Source organism: Quercus suber, unplaced genomic scaffold, assembly GCF_002906115.3.
Source record: "Quercus suber isolate HL8 unplaced genomic scaffold, Cork oak 2.0 scaffold_8, whole genome shotgun sequence".
Taxonomy (NCBI): domain Eukaryota; kingdom Viridiplantae; phylum Streptophyta; class Magnoliopsida; order Fagales; family Fagaceae; genus Quercus; species Quercus suber.
The window spans coordinates 2214552-2235809 of NW_027069474.1; the positions used below are offsets into that span (position 1 = coordinate 2214552).

Genomic DNA, 21258 nt, shown 5'->3' on the forward strand with positions numbered 1-21258 from the left:
TTTCACTTATCAATTTTTACATTCTTATTTCATTTTCACTCTTTATACGAATAAGTTGTTAATTGATAATTATATTACTCATTTGTTCAATTTAAAAAAATATAAATAAAATGAAACCATACAAGTAAAATCAATAGTTTATGTAATGTAAATATAAGTGAAACCGCTCTTTTGTTAAATTCTCAAATTACGGGGGATTAAAATTGAGGGGCTTGGAGGGATATCTCACCCCTCAAAATGCCCTTAAATCTACTCCCCACTCTATTTTAAAAGAATCAACACCTAGTGAATTAGAAATCTAAATTCCTTCTCCCTTTACTTATCTCCTTTTCATCCAAAAACAACTTTAAGCATAACATTGATACACTGTCATTGCAAACCAACAATACAAAATTATTTTGCAGGAGAACATCGTCAAGAACATTTTTAGTAAGAAAATGTTTGTATGACAAGACAATTAGAGCATAATACGATTCAAACATGGGTCTGCCATTTCCTGATTACATGGATAAAGAGATAAAATCTTATTGTCTCGTAAAATATATACAAGCTTGACATAGAAAAAGAATGATTATAGAGTGTGTCCAATAATTTCTCTCAAAAGTATACAAGTCACTATCAAGGTTTGGTAGGAGTATTAAAAAAATTCAAAGATATGAATACTTTAGCAAATAAGAAGTCATTTTTTACTTTTTTTTTCCCCTGGAAGAGTGAATTTAATAATGGGTCTAGTTCCCTGAAAGTTCTGGCGTCCCCATGTATTTTGGACTCTTCATTGAAAAGTTTCCCCCAATTGGTTTTAGGGATTAATAGTTAAGTCCTTGAAGTTGCCATAAATGAAACCCTTCTAGAAACTCGTACGTTCCCACTCCCTGGTAATTACATTGAAACCCCTTTTTTTTAATATTTGCTTTTTGTTTTTTTTTTTTTTGAGCAAAAGTAATTAGAAACTTTTTTTTTTTTTATCAGAGAAACCATTTATTAATCGATTCCAAACACTGCCTCCGTAGTCTGCCCTAACTCTATAGTCTCCCTCTGTCTCTCTCTCCACATAAACAGTATGCCGTGCAAAAAATGAGAAAAAATCCCTCGTGACAGAATTTATTTTTCCTCCGAATTTCATTTTCCAAATTTCTAATTCTCCAATTTTGTCAGTAATTTTTTTTTTCTTCTCTCTTTCACTCTCACTCATCTCCATGGCGCAACTTTGATAGAGCGGACCTTCTCAACCTGTGACTCGACGCTAACGTGCGCACCTCCCTTTCTTCGTGAAATTCCATTAACGCAGCTTCAAAGCTCTCAGGTCTGACACGGTGACACCCCCCAATTTCTCTATCTCTTTACTTTCTTTAACTCTAGGGCTTAGTCATTTTATTTGAAACAAACCTAGGGCTTTATTTTTGTTCTATTTTTATTGCCGTGCAAAAAATGAGAAAAAATCCCTCGTGACAGAATTTATTTTTCCTCCGAATTTCATTTTCCAAATTTCTAATTCTCCAATTTTGTCAGTAATTTTTTTTTTCTTCTCTCTTTCACTCTCACTCATCTCCATGGCGCAACTTTGATAGAGCGGACCTTCTCAACCTGTGACTCGACGCTAACGTGCGCACCTCCCTTTCTTCGTGAAATTCCATTAACGCAGCTTCAAAGCTCTCAGGTCTGACACGGTGACACCCCCCAATTTCTCTATCTCTTTACTTTCTTTAACTCTAGGGCTTAGTCATTTTATTTGAAACAAACCTAGGGCTTTATTTTTGTTCTATTTTTACTGTATTTTTTGTTTGTTTTGGAATTTTTGGTTGTACCAGAGAGAAGCCATTGACAACCTTTGCCCTAGAACTGATAGATAGTGATTGTTTTGATTAAATTTCGAATATTTGTGTGCTTCTGATGGGTGTTGGTATATTGGGTTAGCTTGGAGTTTCATGATTATGAGTTTGAATGGTTGAAGAACGAGTTGTGTACAAAACATGAGCTTCGAAAATTTTGTGATAGAGAATTGGAAGGTTATGGTTGGTATTCGAGATTGTTGTGTGCTGAATTGGGCACTAAAGGTGGGTTAGGGTTACATAAAAAAGGGGTTTCTGATTGAGGATTTGTGTAGCTACAATGGACGGGGAGGATAAGAAGTGTGGGATAAAGAGAAGATCGAAGCCGGTTGAGATCGGTTTGGTTTCGGACGATGATGAGCCCATTGGGGCTTTGTTCAAATTGAGGAGAACAAAAAACCCTAAGAAGGTTAAGTCTGGGTTAGAGAGTGAGGGGATAAAGAAGGTTGAGATTGGAGAAGAGAAATTGAAGGTTGAGGGAGAGGATTTTGGGGGTATGGATGATACTTTGGCGAGTTTCAAGAAGAAGTTGAAGGGTCCAAAGAAAGACTGTGGATCTGGAATTCTAAGGGGAAGGAGTTCTGCTTTGAATGCGGTGGATTCTTCGGATAGATCATCGAATGGGCCTGTGGAGGATGTGGAGAAAGGGCGTGTAATGGGTGGTGATGAAGGGTTTGATGTGAATATGGATGTAGGGGTAGAATCCAAGTGTAAAGGGAAAGTGAAGAGACCCAAGATAAATTCAGTGGTGAAAACAGTAGAAGATCATGTTGCTTTGGATAATGATTTAGAGTCTATGGGATCTGGGTGTAATTCTTTGAGGGAGGAGTCTGGTTTGTGCCCCAGGGAAGGTCCTAATCAGTCTGTGGATGAAAATTTGAAAGACTCGTTATCGGAATTTGTACGTAAGGCACAGTCTGGTTTAATTAAGAAATATCGGATTTCTCCAAGTTTAAAGCAGAAAAGTGAGGCCCAGACTTTGGAGGATGGGTTGAGCCCATGCTCTGAAAGTTCTGTAGGTGTTTCGAAGCCCGTAACCCTAGGGAGACTTAGATCTGGTTCTGCCTCAAAATTGGAGTGCACCAGTTTGAAATCTAAAAATAGAAGATCAGATGACAGCTTTTGTGAAGTTTCTGACTGCATAGAAGAGAACCATGATTCAACTAGAGGGCTTCCTTCTGATTCAGCAATTAAAGAAGAGAGTATGAAACCTAGTGACAATGGATATGATAGATCTTCCAAAATTATTTTTGAGGATCCACCTCCTCTTTCACTATCTTCAAGATGTCCCTCCAAAGGGATTCAAAATGAGGCCATGGAGGACCCTTGTGGTTCAAATATGCAGGAGGGATATAAAGTGGACAATGATAGTTTGAATGAAGTTTGTGATGGAGAGTTTATTTGTGTTCAACCCAAGGACAATTACTCTGCACCTAGCCAAAAGGCTGCAATGGGAATTCAAACATTTAAGGATAGATTAAAGCATTGTCCTACAGTTAGCACAAGCGCTTTGCTTCATGATGTTGTAAAATTTCCAAATTCTATCTCTGGCCCTACAAAGATGGAAGAAGACAATGAGTTTGACACAGGTTTTAGAGATACATTCACCCGACAGTCGGAGGGTATTCCAACAGCGCATGTATCAACTGCAAACCTTGAAATTTCCTCTTCTATGGTCCAGAAAGAGATTGTGGGGACTTTCCATGATGATGAGTTGTTAAAGAAATCATGTATATACAATCCCAAGGATATTTGCAATTCAGTTTCTGGAAAAGTTTTGGAGGTTTCGTCAAAATGTATATCTCAATACTCCTCTCCTCATCTCATGAAGACGGGAGATGCTTGCAGTGATGGTGATGGTGATGGTATTAATACTTGCACCGAGGAGCCAGATCTTGCTTCAGATTCTATGCAAAAGGAACATGTTATGGTTTCTGATGTTCGGCTATCTCCACATACTATGACATCTACCGGAGCGCATAAGCCAGGACTTGCTTTCCAGTTGAATCACCAGGACAAATTTTCAGAGCCTTGTCTTTATCCAAATAAGTCTTTAGCGTCCATTCAGAAGTGCAGCTCCACTTTACATCAAAATCAGCCTTCTGATGATGTGTCAAAAGGCATTTGTGTTCCTAGTCATGATTATGTTTCAGCCAATGAGGAGGCTAATGGAGCTTCTTCTCCATCTATAACTCGAGATGAAAATGACAATTACCCAGAAGATGCAACATCTGTGCCTGATTGTGAAAACAAAGATGGAAAGCTATCAGCTGTCCAGCGTGTTCCGCGCAAGCCTAAGAAGCGTAGGCATGGAGACATGGCTTATGAGGGGGATGCTGACTGGGACATTTTGTTAAATGAACAAGGTTTCCTCGAAAGTCAGGGTGTTGTAGATAATGAGCATTCTTATAGAACAAGAGCAAAGTCTGATACCTCCTCAATTATTGCTGTAGAGGCTGAAAATGGTAGTGCAGCGGCAGTATCAGCTGGGCTGAAAGCTCATGCAGCTGGTCCAGTTGAGAAGATTAAATTTAAGGAGGTCTTGAAGCGCAAAAGTGGGCTTCAGGAGTATTTGGAGCGCAGGTTAGTTGGTATTTCTGAAATCTGGCTTTATGCTGTGGCGTTTTTGGATGCTGTCTTGTATATGAGTATATTTTTCTGCCATTCAAAATAGTTAATTTTAATTATTTCGTATTATTGGTAATTTTTTTTTTCAGTGAAGCACATCTGTTATGTGTGTCATATCTATGTAATGCCATTTTTTTGAAGTTTGTGCATAAATTCTTAATTCTAATTCTATGTTTATTTACCAAAAAAGGGAAAGAAACATATTTTTAGTTTCTGTTGTATTTGCAATTACCTTCACTGAGCTTGATCTGGTATGGATATTTGTTTTCATTGCTAACCCTTGTTATTTTTGTATATATGTATTAGAAGCAGGACAAAATGTTTTTTTTTTTTTTTTTTTTGATAATAGAAATGTTACAGATAAACCTTACAAATTGTACTATTGTTTTAAGTGGCATTAGTCATATTGTATTATATTAAAACGTTAATTTGTTAATTTTTTTATGGTAAAATTTGCCATATCTTTAACATTAAAAACATATTGGTACTCCTTTACCAACCCATCTCGCTCCCTCTACGTCGTCTTTAATCACAACAGTAAAGATGACTTTGAAGTTTGAACAGTGGAAAACAGACTCAATGCACTATCCAACGCTGAAAATAATAATAATAATAATAATAAACAAAAGAAAGCTAAACGCAAATGAACTTATTTTAGCTTTTCCTGCACAGAGCTAAAAAATGTGTATATATATAATAGACCTACATGTACACGGGCATTGTTGGAGCCGACTGCCGAGTGACCTAAAATATATGACCAAAGAGAAATGGCGGAATATATTTTAGTAGATTTGGTCAACAAATTGTTTGATTTGGTCTAGAAAGCGTGCAGAGAATTTAAAAGCCTAAGTAAAGAAGTTGAAGAAACTAAACGTGAACTGAAGCATATTCAGGCTATATATATATATATATATATAACCAAGTTACTAGTATTTTTGAAACTGAAAATCCCAGAATAAAAACTTGGTTAGTATTAGGTTCTAAGAACTTTGTAGGCATTGTATGTGCTGTCATACAAATAGTGATCAGCAGCGTCAATACCTCAAAAAGCTTTGGTATAAGCTGAATTTTAACTTCCTTTTCCCTATCCATTTTCCATCCCCCACAAATGACCACAACCAATCACACACTTAGCTTATCCACCGTGATAAAGATAACAAAAGCATGACAACAAATCCTAATACAATAATTCTACACAACTTTAACTTTAAATTTAAATCCGCACAATGCCGAATCACAAAGATGAGAAAAGACTTTATTAAAATTTAAGAGTAGAAACTAATTTCTAATTCTATATCCTATCACCATGGCAAGGAAACTTCCTAAAACATATATTGGTAGAACAATTGCACTCACCCACAAGAATCTCTAGTAAAAAAAAACACTTCCCAATTAATAGCAATAAACCACCCAACCACAACCACCAAGCAGAATGTGCTCTCTCAGATTCAGTCAGCTCTGGACTGACCAGCTCGGGAAGAAAGGATGATGCCAACAATGAGACCATAGAGAGCCAGTGCTTCGGCAAAAATAAGAATAAGAATCATCCCAACAAAAAGCTTTGGCTGTTGTGCATTGGCCCTGCATAAAACATATACAAGGCATTTGAGCTATTAAGCTATTATATATGCTATTATTAGCAAGGCATTTGGGAATAGGAATCACACCAAAACCTGTTAATCTGATTGAAAGATGTCAATTTAATCACTCAACCATTATTCAAACAATTATAAGCAAAATTCTCATTTAAGCAAATAGAATAGAATAGATCAGTTGACTAAGGAAGAAGATTTATTTATTTTATTCTTTTCATTTTTTTTTTAAAGGTCAGCAAGAACAATCGTGGCGTGTTTGGATGGTAGAATTTGGATTTGGGTTATTAAAATCCAAATACCTTGTTTGGATAGTTTACAAAAGGTCAAGAATTTGGATTTGACAAATCCGCCAAAGATTTTAAACCTTAAAATCCTTAAATTTGAAATAGCTTCTAAACCTAGAGAATTTTAGAAATTCATACGAGATACTTAAATATTTATGAATTTGGTATTAAGGCATTTCAAACCTATTATTTTAGAATTCAAATCCAAATTCAAGTATCCAAAGATTCCAAACGCAACCTTGGATCATTCAGTTCTCCATTATTATGCGTTAATCAAAACTGGAAAGACTCACCACCAATCACCACCCATATCCAAATGCTAGCACAAATCAAAATCAGAAGTAGAAGAATCAAATATAACTTGCAAATTAGGTGTTGGAACATGGGTTGAGAAACAAGATGGAATTTCCATATATACCCGAACAAGTAAATCATGCAACCAAACAAAAAACATATACGAAAAACGAAATGCTAAAGAAGATCAACAATGCGCAAGTAAGCATATATGTATATGGGGTTATAGATATTATTATAAGGTACCTGACACCAGCGTCACCGACGATACCAATAGCCATACCAGCAGAGAGGCCAGCGAGGCCACAAGAGAGACCAGAAGAGAGATGGGCATAGCCATCGAAGAGGTAATAGGATTTAGCCTTTGGGTTAATCCCTGTGCTGATAATCACAGCAATGATGAGACCATATATACCCAACACACCAGCCATGACCACCGGCACGATCGACTTCATCACCAGCTCCGGCCTCATCACACCCATCGACGCCACCCCAACTCCGCTCTTCGCCGTTCCGTACGCCGCTCCCATACCTGAAAAAAATAAAAAGGGACAGTGTAACCCGATGAGATCCACATCAACAGAACCCGAATTGTAAGATATTGAAATTTTTGATTACAGGAGAAGACTAAGGCGGCAGCAGCGCCGAGGAAGCCAAAGAATGGGGCTGTTTCATCGCCGCTGAAAGTTGATGAAGAAGACATTTTTTTTTTTTCCGATCAGATCTGAGATGAGAAGAGAATGAATTTTTGCTTTCTCTTTTTTTGTTTAGTTCTCTTTTTGAATGGCTTTTATTCTCTAAGATGCTCTGGGTTTGTTTGTTTGTTGATAATTGTGGTTTGTGGATCAGAGTTTCAGACCCCTTCCTCCTATGGGAACTCCTCTGCTAAATGCTAAAATGCTAATCATACATTCTCAGTCATAAATAAATAAAAATGAAGAACATAATTACAGAAATACCCTCAACCGTTGGACTTTTAGGAATACATCCTTTGGGCTTTCGTCCATTTTTTTTAACCCATTCGGTATAATACCTTTTTGGGCTTTCTTTCATTTTTCCATGGTCCATCCGTGGAGGGAACTCCCTTTTTTTTTTTAACAATGTATTTAATTGGTTGAAGAGAAAAGAGGGAGGAAGAAAAGTGTGAGCTGGAGGTTTTTCTATGCAGGTCCACCATTATAAAAGTATAAAATTACCGAAATGGTCATAAACACGAAATTATAAAATTACCCCTATTATCCAATTGTTTTTCAAATTACAATAAGAGTATGATAATTTTTATTTTCTTACGCTTTGCCATCTTTCCTACCAAATACACAATATCAAAAACTAAAACATTTTTTATGCTCTCACTTTATAATCAAACAGAACCCTCTGTTTTCTTGTGGTGGACCATCTCCTCAAAAATTCAAGTTAGAACAGTAATCTCCTGAAAAATTCCAAGTTTGCAACAATACTAACTCTAATAAATTGACTTCAGTTCTGAGTTCTGACTTTTTTTTTTTTCCTTTTCTTTTCATTTTAAGCTTCAGCATCTTGATCACCACTTAACGTTAACCGTCCATTCTACTTGAGGTCAACGAAAGAGTTGAACTTTTATCATCTCTACAAAATAGTTTAGCACTTTTTAACTAATTTGTCTCGTGTTCAAATTTTTTAAAATTCAATCTTGTTAAGCACAATCCATTTTTGCCCAGCTTATTTCTTAAGCTATGAAAATAACCTCATCCAATTTCCAAACACTTCAGCAAATACAACAACAGGAGATTGTGATAGTGTATGTCTGCGTGTTCATCACTGAAGCTTTAATGCTTTGGGAAAGAATGGTAAATTGTTAGGAAGATACCATAAAGTACATAAAATTTATAATAATAAAAAAAGGAAGATACCATAAAGATTGCACGTGTCATGACCATAGAAACCAGCGCATGCACATAATTAGCCGTTGATAACATTAGCAGAAATAATGGTAAATTGTTAGGAAGAGACCATAGAGATGCAATTATTATTAATCCATTTTGTTTTTCCATTATTAGACTAGAAAGATTATAACGACATAAAAGCCAAGGACATAGTTTTGCCACCAATAACACTATACAACTAGTATTGATAGCAACAAACGGCCAAATACGTTGATAATGATGATGGTATGAAGGAAGCCTTCGGTCCACAATACATGTGATGAGAAAGACAGTTGGAAATATGAAATATTTAAAACCATAAAAATCCAACATATTAAACAAATTAACAAGTTTCAAAAGCATGGGAAGAAAATGCCACAACCAATGAAAAACTAGATGAGATGATCCATTTCATTAAGAGATCTCCATCAATCCATGATATATTAATAATATGATAATAATTTTTTTCTGAAAAATTGGAAAGCTGGACTAATATATCCAGCTATCAAAAGTTTTATTTTGTAGCACAAAAATGCAAGCAAAACTGTATCCAATTGTCTGAAAAAAACTGTTGAACTGTACCTGGAGGAAACAGAGTGCTGCAATTCATAACCATTTTTAAGAAAACCTTTCTAGAGAAAATTTTAATACACACGTTTGTTAATCAATAAGAGGGGAAAAAAAACATAATTACTCTTTAGGACTATAATACCAGCCATGCCAGCATTAAATGCAGAGATGAACTTCAAATGAGAAAAGGACCCAACTATAATTAATCAAGGAGGTGGGGGTTTAACAAGCAGCCTAAGAATTTCTTCGTGAAATCAATGGCATAAAAGACCAAAACTTACGGGTGCAAACCAGTTATAAGGCAACAGCAGGCGTACCTCTCGTGAGCAAGACAGCCACAATATTTTCCCCAACCTAGCAACAAAACAACAAATGAGTGAAAGCCGTAAGATAAAAAATTTAAAAATTTAAAATAAGTAAATAAATAAAAAACAACAACAGCTGAAACAGAAGGGTAGATTAGGATAGGAAGGATTAAATCACTTAATTTCAAAATGTACATACACAATGTGATGAAGCTCAGTATAAATAGTGCAACACCAAAAACAATACCTGAAAGTTGATCTTGAAGGCATTATCTGTCATACAATGTCAAATGAATTTAGGTGATCAAATATGAAACAGGCACCTTAGCATATTTATGTCGATTCAGTGTCACAAACCATGTAATAGATGCCCTTAATCCTTAAATGTTGTTAATAATATATAATACACCAGACACAAGCATACATCCAGGATGCCTGCAAGTGCGAACAGAATAAAAAACAAAATCCAAGTGGAAGTCAAGGCCATCAAAGATGCACTTTTGAAGGCAAAATGCAATTCCTTTGCTCAAAATTTAGTGAACAAAAGATAAGTCAGTAACTAATGTTCAACTTAAAAAATCTGAACAATGTTGAAGTCCTTTTGATGAAAGGATGGAAAAAGATTCTGTATGCTTGTTGACACTAAAATATCCTAATCTGTACATACTGAAAACAAGAATGTCAAGATAAATTGTCTCATCTAGGGGGATCCCCGAACAAAAAAATAGGGCTTAACTTTTCACCCTAGGAGGTGCAGCCTTGATGGATGATGAACCAATTGCTGAAAGTAATCCAATCTTATCATCCCACCCAGATGCCTGCAGTCCAGACCATCCAAGTTACAATACTTGAGCCGATTTCTAAAGCAAGAAGTCTATGCCACCCCCAAAAATGGCCTTTTGTTGTACTCCATGACCATCTCTGATCACACTTGCAAGGAGGCATCAGACCTTGAACAGTTTGCATTGGGAGGCAATGCCATTATGACCAAACAGGCAACAAAAAACCATCCCGTTTCTTCCACAACGCCTTCTGGATCATTAACAGGATACCAACCATGCCCCACCACCACCACAATATATGCAACAAACTCCTGCAGAAACAAGGAACCAGACCACTCCAAGCCTTGCACATAAATGGTACCAAAAAAAAGGTCACCCAATCCGAGGGATTATCAAGATTTCACATTTGGCTTCATTTCCATGTGCCTCTCAATCAGTTTGTCCACAAAGGAACGGATCTGCAAGTTTAAACATAAGAGAACAACTCAGAAGAAAAGACATACCATGAAATTACAAAATACCGAGAAGGCTTCATTTACGCAATAAGGTTATTCAGCAGATACAAATAAAAACTATTGCAGAAAATTTGGTTCCTTTCATGTTAGAAAGAATAATTCTATATAAAAAAATATCTATTACTTTGTCAAGGAGAAGTTTTGTGCACAAGCCAACCCTAGAGAAAGCAAATAAGATGGGTGCTTTTCCAAAGGAACCAACCAACAGGGCCAACATGGATTCGTATATTTTAAAAATTATAAAATTTAAAAATACATATATAGGGAGGAAAAAAGTTCCCCCAGATAAATAGATCCGATGTTAATAACATAAAAATGTAATACACACCTTATTCCTGCGCTTGAAATCAAGAAACTCTGAAACAGACATTGCTTTCTCAGCATCTGTGGCCTGCTCCATGACCTGAAAATTGAACTGTAAGACTGGGGAAAAAATAAAAGAACAGTTGCAAGCTCATGTTTAATCATGTCATATAAAATCCATCAGGATTAAATTTGCAACTAGATATAAAAGGAAGGGAGAAAATAGGGAAGGTGAAAAACAAGTAACCTTGGTTGCAGTTTTCTTCATAATTGACTTGTATCCTTCCTTATCAATTTTCCTTGCTTTATAAAGGGGCATAAGCAATGATGCAACATAATCCACAACAGCCTGCTTAATGCGGTCAGCCCCTCGAGAAAGATTTTTTACAGACTCCTTGTTTACTGTAACTTGTGAAACAGAACTCTCATTTGCCAGTCTATCAAGCTTCCAGGTGGGTAGTCTTGAACTTGTGTTTGAATCCTCCTCATCCTTTATATTCACAGTCGAAAGGAAGAATTCAGAATCAGCTGCAGCTGCCTGAGATTGCCATCTGTCAATTGCATGATAGTCCTTTATCCCCACACTACCAGCTGTATCAACCCATGCTTTAGTATAAAGACTGCTATCCACTGCCACACTTTCACCAGAGTGCTCTCTGAAGTTCAAATGGCTGGCAATCTCATTTGAATGGCTCCGCAGTGAGAGGTTATCCACTGAAACTTTTGAACTATCAAGGTTAGCACAAGCAGCAGAGAAATCAACAGACCAGTTCCTAACTTTGCAGTTCCTAGAGTCTATTTCTGATATACAATCTTGTCTTCCCAAAACTCCACCGGACCACTTCCTTCTAGTATCAACCTCATCCATTTGGGAAAATTGATCCCGTCTAGCAAATTTGTGAAATGATGGTATCTTAGGAAGCTGCAGCAATGTATTACATTTGGCTTCTGATGACGCATAGGCCTGCAATACAAAACCACCACTAAAATCCCTTAGAGATAGTGACCAGAAGAAAGAGGAAAAGATTCACAACGAAGATTAGTAAAACAGAACAGCCTATGACTAAATATGGCTGCAGAAATAAAGTGCTATGGCACCATCTGTTCCAGGTAAATATCAACACAGTTGCATGCTATCTAAATTGAAATCAACCTAGTTAAATAATAACAATAACAAATAAAAATAATGACAAACAATCCAAGCTACAAGTGATGCCTGTGTAGTTAAAATTTTAGTGGTTATGTTTGGGTTCCACAGCAATTTACTCCAAATTGATACCAAAAATAAGTATCAAAACCTCATCATAGTACTGGAAAGTTTGTATAAAAGTGGTGAAGGATAGCCATATTTAATGTGTAAAAAAAGTGAAGAGTCTGTATCATGAACATTGCTTTTTTCAGGCACACTAAGAAAATTAACAAGAACACAAGGTATGGCAATATTTACAAATGTAAGACTTTAAGTGGGTCAGCACATAACCATGATCTAAGCATCTTGCAAAGTTACATTTTTTGTATGTACTGCACCTTTGGGGTTATCCTCACAGTAGGAAATTTTATCAAATATGGGATGATAGTGGTTGATTGATGTTATATGTGCAAATGCAACGGTGAAACCATGGACCACTTGTTACAACATTGCACTTTGCTATGGCTTCAACATTCATGTTATTTGGAGCTAAATGGATAGTGCCTATATCCATCCAGGAGTTGCTTCAATGTTGGAGAGGGAAACCCGAGTCTTTCAGATTTGGAGTCCGGAGCATAGTCCCAATGTGTTTCACATGGACTTTATGGAAGGAAAGAACATTTTGAGGGAGGAGATTTGTCAGTTATGCGAATTAAATCAATGTCTATTAGCTCTTTAATTTAATTGGATGTAGAATTTTTTTGGTTTCATTGAATTTGTGTGATCTTGAGGAGATAGTTGAGCGTACATCCAGTACACTATAGCTGTCCCCCTAATCCTATATAATTGTACGAGTTTTCTTCAATACAGATCTTTTATTCATCAAAAGAAAAGAAGCATTGTACCAAATCAAGAGAAACAAACCTCAGCAGCTGCAAGTGCCGCAGCACGGGCTGCTTCTGCAGCAGCAAAGGCAGCCCGTTCTTCCTCAGACATAGCAACATTGTTGCCCTCCAGCTCAGTATCCAGTGTACCTATTGAACCTTGGGACCTTGAAGTAATCTCCATTTTTGAGTCATTTGTAGTTTCGTGTTGGGCTGCTTTGCCATTCACTTTCTTCAAATTTGCATTAGAAGGCAAAAAACTTCCAGATGCAGGAACCTGCAAGTTTCCTTTATTCTCCAAAGCACCATGATGTGTGTGCAGAGGCGGCTTTCCCATTACTGGATCTTTAAGAGATTTTCTCTTTGCTGAATCTATAGCAGTTGCTTGCCTTGATAACTTCAATCCACCATTAGAAGCTTTTTCCTTGCGAAAGACTTCAAGCCACACATTAACCAGCTGACTTGCTATTGCACGTATATCTCGGCTAGTATGTACACAAACTTTTTCTTTCACAGTTTTCCCTATGCCTACATCAACAGTATCAACAATTAAATAACAATTGTAATGAAAAGCATATTCCATCATCAACATTGTTGATTTCAAATTACTTCTAGAAAATGAATTCATATCAACTCAAGTCAATTCAAACGCATTCAAACGGGTGCATTTACACATAATTTTAAGAAAGAGTGACTTCTAATCATTCTAGTTAAATTTTCATATCAAACTATTTAAGCAGAAATCATAAGCAAATTACCTCAGCATGATCCAGATAAACAATTCAAGTCTTTTTTTCTTTTCTTTTTTTTTTAATTTTGATAAGTAACGGATTTAACAATTCAAGTCTTGAACAATCAAAGAGCTAATATCAGCTGAAACTACATAATTTTTCTCCTGCACAGTTTTCTGCTGAACATGTGAATCATTTTCCCAGTGAAATTTATTTATCACCCTTCATGAAACTTTCTTCCAGAAATAGACTAAGAAGACAGAATCTAAAAACTTGAATCAGAAATAACTAAATTAATCTTCTTTTCTTCTTTTTCAGCATAAGCAATCCTCTATGTACATATGCATGTGTAAATGCTGCATACAAAAAACAGAAAGACAAATCAATACCTGACAAGCGCACAGCAAGTAGATCAGTTGAAACTCGTACAAGTAGACGAACACAATGCCGCAAGAGTTGGGTCCCATCCTTCCCCATAGAGTCCTATCATAAGCCAAACAAAATACACGGCATCAGAAATTTTGTTTATAATGATGAACATAGGATGATGTCAACAGCCAAAGAACAAATACATTACCAAATTCCATATTCCATTCACTATGAAAAAATAATAATAAATAAATAAAAAAGACTGAAAAACTAAGGAAGGCAAGTAATACCAGTATCCATGAGTTGAGTGTAGTAAGCCTTCCTTGGTCCCAGCAAAGGATTTCAAGGTTTCAACACGAAGATTCAACAACTCTTTGGCCACACACAATCGTCCAGCAGTAGTTTTTGCATTAAAGAACATCTCCTGTAGTAAAGCTTCTATTGTCAAAATCTGGCCTCCATCTAAAGAGTCCTTGTAGAGGACATTAGAAAGCTCAACTGCATCAAGTCTCTTTGTTATGTCCCTAACTTCATCTCTCTCAAAGTCACTCTGTCTGTGGACAACCTCCATTGCCTCTACTTCGGCAGTGTAGTCTTTTCCAGTCCTCAATATGTCAATTATACGCACTGCTTCCCGTAGCCCACTCATCATTGCACCACCAACTGTGTCGGGATGCTCCTTGCAGGTGGCTTCACCAGCAAAAAACAAACAATTCTCTACAGGCCTTCCCAATAAATCATAATCTTCTCCAGATGCTCCAACAGCAACATAGGAGTAAGCACCATAGCTAAAAGGATCCCTGCCCCAGTCTGTCACTACTGATGCAACTGGATCAGGAACTGAAGCCTCACCAAAAAGTTTACGGAGAACCATTAACGCATGGTTTACATGATCAGACGAACTCATGTTTTGGCCATCTATAGCTGCCTTACCAACCACTAAAGCTATAAGAACAGGAGCCCCAACTGTTTTCCTAAGATTCCAGAACATAAAGCACTGGCCCCTTCGGTTTGTTTCCTTGGCTGTTGCTCCAAAGTAATCCACAGAATCATCCCAGAATACTTCTGGAAACTCCAAAACCACTTTATTGAGAACTCCAAAGCCAAGCCTCTGGATAGAAGAATGTTTCCATTGGGGTAAAGGTGGGGAAAACTTTAGGGTATCTGCTTTCAAGCACCCAAGTGGCACTGTAATCAGGACAGCATCTCCCAAAAATTCACTGCCATTTGACGTAGAAACTTTGACTCTATAACTCCCACTACCATTACTTCCTGAGTCCTTGGTTTCATATGAAACATTTGTAACTATATGGTTCAAGCGAATGGGAAGTCCATCTCCAAGAGACTCAACAACAGTGCTGTAACCCCCTTAATCATACAATGAGCTCCTCCAAATCCTCCATAAACATCATCTTGGTTCCAGTAGGGAAGAGATACTTGCTTAAGCAGAGCAGCACAACCATACTCTAAGTTGGCAAAATGCCAGTCCATAACCCTCCTCTCCAAAGGATCCAAAATCTCTTTAGAATAATTTCTCAGAGGAAAACTGCCATCAACGCTACCTTTATTGGAATCAAAGAAAGCATTTTTAGAACCATGCAGTTCAGTCTCTCCTTATTTGTTCCTAATCGCGCCAAACGACGCTTCTTAAGGGCATATTCTAAGCCATCCTCAAGGGACATTCTCATTGCATGTTCCCCATTCTGGGCAACAAGCAATACCATATCATCCAGAAGGCTGTTGTATTCTGCTTCCAGGCGGTCATCCAGATCTGCAGGAACTTTTTGACCTGTAACAATATCATAAAGAGGGCAGTCACTGTTTAGCACAGTTAACTCAAGGCCCAACTGAGCACAAACCAATGAGGAAGGATCCGGTCTCCTTTCAGTAGCCACATCAGCCTCAACACCAGTAATAATGCTAGCACCAAGATCCACAGGAACAGACAGAGATGAGCGGTCTGTAAAAACACGGCCACCTATCCTACTCCTAGCTTCAAGAACTGTTACAGAAAAACCCTGCCGTTGCAAGTGGCGTGCAGCAGTTAAGCCAGCAGGACCAGCTCCTACAATAATGATTCTCTTTCTAACATCAGAATCACACTGCAGAGAGTGATCCCCCCCAACCTGATCATCTGCGGCAAATTGAATGGTGCACGAGTCATTCACTAACTCAGATGTGATGACAGGGTCTGTTAGACCATCCAGTTTTTCACATGACAGACCAGTACTTAGAACGGGAATATTGTCAATGCTACCATATTCTGGGTAATCATCAGCCAGACATTCTTCATGTTCTGTTGCATCAGGTAATTCAAGTGCAGCAGGAGTACCAGCCCTGCTACCTCTAATAGCTCCAAGCACTTGAGTTGCATTTTCAAGGATAATATCATTCTTTGCCTCCATCGAAGTATCAGAACTCTTAACCTGACCAACAATAAAGAAACTCCATCCTCCAAATCAGCCACTGAAGACCCAGAATTTTCCTTCAGATTTTTTCCATTTAGAAGCTGATAATTATGCTTAGCATTAGTTTCTGCTTTCTCCTTCTCAGAAGCAATTCCAACATTTATATATCCCTGTAAAAAAATGGTAAGCTTTAAATATATGCATGAAACAAACAATATAGGAAGACTTATTCAATCCCTAAAACGAGCACAAATTACTGAAAAACAAATAAAGAAAATACGGGGGCTGGGGGGGGGTTGGGAAGCAAACAAACAGATGCATCATTTTGACAAGAAAAAAGAATACAGAACATAAATAAAACTCAATACACTTTACAAACTTACACTATGATCAAGAAATGCATAGATCTCCCTGATAAGTGTAGCATGTGATGGTTCGTCCTCAAAAGGAGTATCAGAGACCCCACAGTCAGCAAGTGGTAAAATACGGCTAACATCTTTACTCCAAAGACTCAATATCCGATTCCTGCATGCCACCAAGCAATTAAAAGGAAGTGAACTCGTCATTAGAAACATCAGTTCTGGGTAAAAGATAATATTAATGTATAACTCTAAAAATAATATCTAGCCTACTCCTAGTTCAAATAAAAAGAATATGCAGGACCCAATTATTACTCATTATAATTGAAAATTTTCAGAAGCTGATACGAGATGCACAGATAGGCTGGAAGGTATGTTTGTAGAATTTTCATAGAAAAGCACAGAAGAGTAGAAGCCACAATATCAGAACCTCCACTTAGAGAAGAAAGCAAATCTAAAACAACTTCAAATAATGCAGAGTATTCTTCAGTTAGATACAACATTCAGGTATTACTGCATTAAACTTAATTTCAAAATACAAAGTCAAACAAGGGCACTAATAATAAATTACATATTTACCTACAGCAGCGCAATAAGTGACAGTCTGCCCATTTTTGGTACAGCTCTCTTTTCAGTTTTTTTCAGAATAGGGTTGTTTGAAAAGGCTGTAACTAGAAAAGACTGAACATTTAAAATGCTGTACTTTGAAAAGGTGCTGTTTGAAAATGCTTTACCAAAGGGCATAGAAAGATTCCAACATTGTAGATGATTTACTTGGCAAAACAAAGTAGGGGTAAGACCAATTATATAAAATTGGAAGACGCCTAGAGAGCCAACATCTACAAGGCATTACTAACACTAGCAGGGGCTACTTGCAATAAAATCACATTATCACAGAAACTAGATTCCCAGTAGCTGTGGCCACCTCTATCGTGGAATAGCAGCACCCCAAACTATAGAAAAGGTTTCAACAGGGAGTTGCTGACTTGCTGTCAAAACTTCAAATAAAAGACATATAATTATATAAATAATACATAAATTAATTAGTTGTCTTTTTTAAATAATACATACCCTTTTGCCCCAGCATCAAGCCACTGAACATGATCCTAAATACAAGACCAGCAAAGCCAGCATGTAATAAAAAATTGTCATTATGACTATTAACTTCCATCTACAAGATTCAGTGCCCATAGTCTTTCTATAAGTTTCACCTATACTATAATGCAAGGAGAAGCAAAGCCATTGAAACTTGAAAGCATGTAGTTTCTCTTAATCCTAGTCTAAAAACTAGCCTAACTAAAGATTACATCTACATGGGTTCAACTTCTAAAAGAGCTTTATCCAATAAAATGTGGAAACAGTTACCTACCTCTTTTTTAGTTAAGTCTGTCACCAACCTTTTCGTTTTTTAAGTGACAGTGTTACATAGTGTTGGTAAAGCATCAAGCGCACAGACATTATATACTAATCTCTAATATAAATATTCAAAAAAATATCAATTAAAAAAAGGCTGATAAACTCAAATATATTTTGTCTAATAGCTAAAGTGGACAATAAATTTACATGAGCTATATCTCTTAGAATTTTAATATAGTAAATTTGAAAACAATTATCAATGGACAATTCAATAAAAATCTAGAAAGTTAAACATGAAATTTTATCTTGTGTTTTATAACAATACACAACTATGGATCTATGGTCTATGGTTTTGGGTCTATTTGGAGTAACTTGGGTTATGCCGCACACTGTTTTGGGGCTGTTAGGGTGTTGGCAAGGCAACTTTGGTCATCATTGAAATGGTTACATTTGGTCCATCATTCCTCATAGCTTAATGTGGTGTCTTTGGAGGGAGAGAAATAATAGATGTTTTGAAGATATTGAGAGATCTATTCCGGACCTCAAGCTACTCTTTTTAGAACTTTAAGGGATCGGTTGTTTGCTTTGCAACAACAACCATTCCCTTCTTTTATTGATTTCCTAGACTCTTGCAATTTTTGTATTTATTTTCTTTTCCCTTGTTCACTCCCTGTGTACTAGGGTGTTCCTTTTTTATATCAATATAACTTATTACTTATCAAAAACAATCCACAACTATGATTTACAATAGTTATCTATATGGTCCAATCATAATATATCCAAAATGCAAAGACCAAATAGTACAATAGTAAATTTATCCTTGCTGTTGTCTTTTGATAAGTAAACAAAAATTGTTTGTGTAATATAGCACCTTAAAAATAGTTCTTGTATGATAAATCAATGGTCCACATCATTTCCTTCAAGATCAAGCAATTAATTTTAATCATTCATATTTTTTAGCAAAAACATTTATAAAAACAATGCCTAGGCATGATTTGCGCTTCTTCAAAAAGCACAAAAACAGTGTGCAAGAGATGCACAAGTGAAGCACTAAGAACTTGGGGGCTTTGAGCATGCCTAAGTGGCCTTTTAACAACATTTGCTATACTTCCATGGATATTAGCATATCCAAGTTAAGCAGTCGGGAAACCACAGGAAAGCTTTTCAGTGGGTGCCTGAACATCAGTATTATGCATTCAAAATAAAGTGGATCTCCAATTAATCATACAACACTAAACCACCACCCCACCTCCCCCCAACCCCTGTGGCCCCCCCCCCCCAACCCCAACTCAAATTTATTAACAAATATATATATATATATATATATATTCATAAGTAGTACTAGCCGACACTAGAATACGAAAACAGTACCAACTGACACTAGAAGACAAAAATGAATAGTTGTGTAATTTCGCTGCGCTTTTGAAGGTCCCGTCTACTTTCAGTGGAAAATGTTTTCACCTAAGAGAAAAGTAGATTATCTTTCTCAGAATTTCAGGAATCTTTAAGGCTCTTTTCAGAGAATCCAAGGCTCCTCTTAGTCTATTTAAAGAAGTTCAAGTTCCATTCGGAGGGAGGCTTGGTTCAACATATCCTTCGTACAAGAATCTCTTAGTAACCTTGTATTAGGAATTTCCAATCTTGTAACCATTTGGCTTTTATATTTTGCTTTCAACGTAATCAAATGGCCTCAGTTGGCTTAATTCCCTTTGCATAAATAAGTTTAATTTGGTTTAAAAGTAACAAATTAAACTTTGGGGAATTACATTTTATCATCCTAAACTATATTTTATATTACACTTTACATCCTAAACTCTTCGAATGTACTTTTTGCACCCTAAACTATGAGCTATGTTACACTTTGCACCTCTAAGTTAAGTTTGCTGTTAATTTGGATGGAAAAATATGACACAACGTGAAAAGATCTAATTACTTCTCTTCTCAATGCTTTAAAAATTAAAGATAAATTACACTTTACCAGCCTAAACTATACTCTTTTTACACTTTGCACCCTAAACCTTGAATTTTCATTCAAGTTAACAACAAATTTAACGGTATGGTGCAAAGTATAACATGAGTCATAGTTTATAGTGCAAAACGTGCATTTAAAAATTTTAGGTGTAAAGTGTAACATAAGCTATAGTTTAGGGTGATAAAAATGTAATTTCCCCTCAACTTTGGAAAGTTTAAAAAGTAACAAACTAAATCTTATAATTTTAAACATAGTTTAGGGTGATAAAAATGTAATTTCCCCTCAACTTTGGAAAGTTTAAAAAGTAACAAACTAAATCTTATAATTTTAAACATACCAAGTTATCATTTTATGGATATTTCAGAGGAGGGAAGGGACAAAGGCTTGGAGATCCCTTGTCTTTATATATCTTTTTTGTGTTTGTTACGAAAGTCTTGTCAAGACCCCGGAAGAAAAAAGCAATGGAGTGCGAAATCTTCAAGTACCATCCTAAATGTTTGAACAATGTATGTAGCAACTGACCTCCCATCTATTAGAGGAGATTTAGGTACTGGACTTTTTGCCAACATAAGGAAAAGTGAGGTGTTATGTTCAGGCTCTTCCCTAACTATCAAATATATATATATATATATATTCTTTTTTTTTTTTTAGAAACAAAATAGGTTAGCTTCGTTTTGTATTCGCATCCTCTTTCATGTATTATGTATCAGTTATTGGCCGTCGCTTGAAATGTTATCTATCCTAAACTTTATACTACTTAATTATGTTTAATTTAATTTTTCTTTCACCCAAAAAAAAAAAAAAAATATTATAGAAACATAATAGGTTAGCTTAGGGCCTAGGGGTGTCAAATGGGTGGGTTTGGGGTGGGCATAATTGGGTTGAGTATATAAAAACCCATTTACCTATTAAAACTCATTTAACAAATTACTTCTAACCCAAACCCAACACAACCTAATTATTATAGGTAAACCCCAACCCACCCAATTACCCAATTATTAAAATTACCAAAATGCCCCTAAAGTGTAAATGACCAAAGTATTC

General features: G+C 36.4%; 3 protein-coding genes across 5 annotated transcripts; 1 reads left to right on the top strand and 2 right to left on the bottom strand.

Moving 5' to 3' along the window:
* The first annotated feature begins 1421 nt into the window (after positions 1-1421).
* Positions 1422-4526, top strand: LOC136068491 (uncharacterized). Its single transcript, XM_065775694.1, has 2 exons — positions 1422-1657; positions 1809-4526. The coding sequence occupies exon 2, from the start codon at positions 2110-2112 to the stop codon at positions 4501-4503; it is 2394 nt and encodes a 797-aa protein (XP_065631766.1). The 5' UTR covers positions 1422-1657; positions 1809-2109; the 3' UTR covers positions 4504-4526.
* A 1109-nt stretch (positions 4527-5635) lies between these two features.
* Positions 5636-9436, bottom strand: LOC112022597 (V-type proton ATPase 16 kDa proteolipid subunit). 3 transcript variants are annotated; one of them, XM_024055221.2, is made up of 3 exons: positions 9419-9436; positions 6877-7162; positions 5636-6038 (listed from the first exon to the last, which is right to left on the bottom strand). In XM_024055221.2, exons 2-3 carry the CDS (start codon positions 7158-7160, stop codon positions 5906-5908), a joined length of 417 nt encoding a protein of 138 aa, XP_023910989.1. In that variant the 5' UTR covers positions 7161-7162; positions 9419-9436; the 3' UTR covers positions 5636-5905. The 3 variants fall into 3 exon arrangements, with proteins under 3 accessions (XP_023910989.1, XP_023910988.1, XP_023910986.1); XM_024055220.2 differs by lacking the exon at positions 9419-9436 and adding an exon at positions 9383-9401; XM_024055218.2 differs by lacking the exon at positions 9419-9436 and adding an exon at positions 7249-7549.
* Positions 9437-9877: 441 nt separating this feature from the next.
* LOC112022596 (lysine-specific histone demethylase 1 homolog 3) lies at positions 9878-17108 on the bottom strand. Its single transcript, XM_065775697.1, is given in 11 exon segments — positions 9878-10646; positions 11032-11106; positions 11254-11970; positions 13060-13547; positions 14140-14233; positions 14410-14435; positions 14438-15490; positions 15493-15730; positions 15733-16562; positions 16565-16697; positions 16911-17108. Coding segments are annotated over 11 exon segments (3912 nt in total). The 5' UTR covers positions 17103-17108; the 3' UTR covers positions 9878-10580.
* Between the last annotated feature and the right edge of the window lie 4150 nt (positions 17109-21258).

Excerpts from the sequence above, each read along its gene's own strand:
- LOC136068491 (XM_065775694.1), top strand. The coding sequence starts at position 2,110 with ATGGACGGGGAGGATAAGAAGTGTGGGATAAAGAGAAGATCGAAGCCG.
- LOC112022597 (XM_024055218.2), bottom strand. The coding sequence starts at position 7,333 with ATGTCTTCTTCATCAACTTTCAGCGGCGATGAAACAGCCCCATTCTTT. Across the intron at positions 7,163-7,248 it reads TGCCGCCTTAGTCTTCTCCT|GTATGGGAGCGGCGTACGGA; the intron begins GTAATCAAAAAT and ends TATTTTTTTCAG. Across the intron at positions 6,039-6,876 it reads GTCGGTGACGCTGGTGTCAG|GGCCAATGCACAACAGCCAA; the intron begins GTACCTTATAAT and ends TGTTTTATGCAG.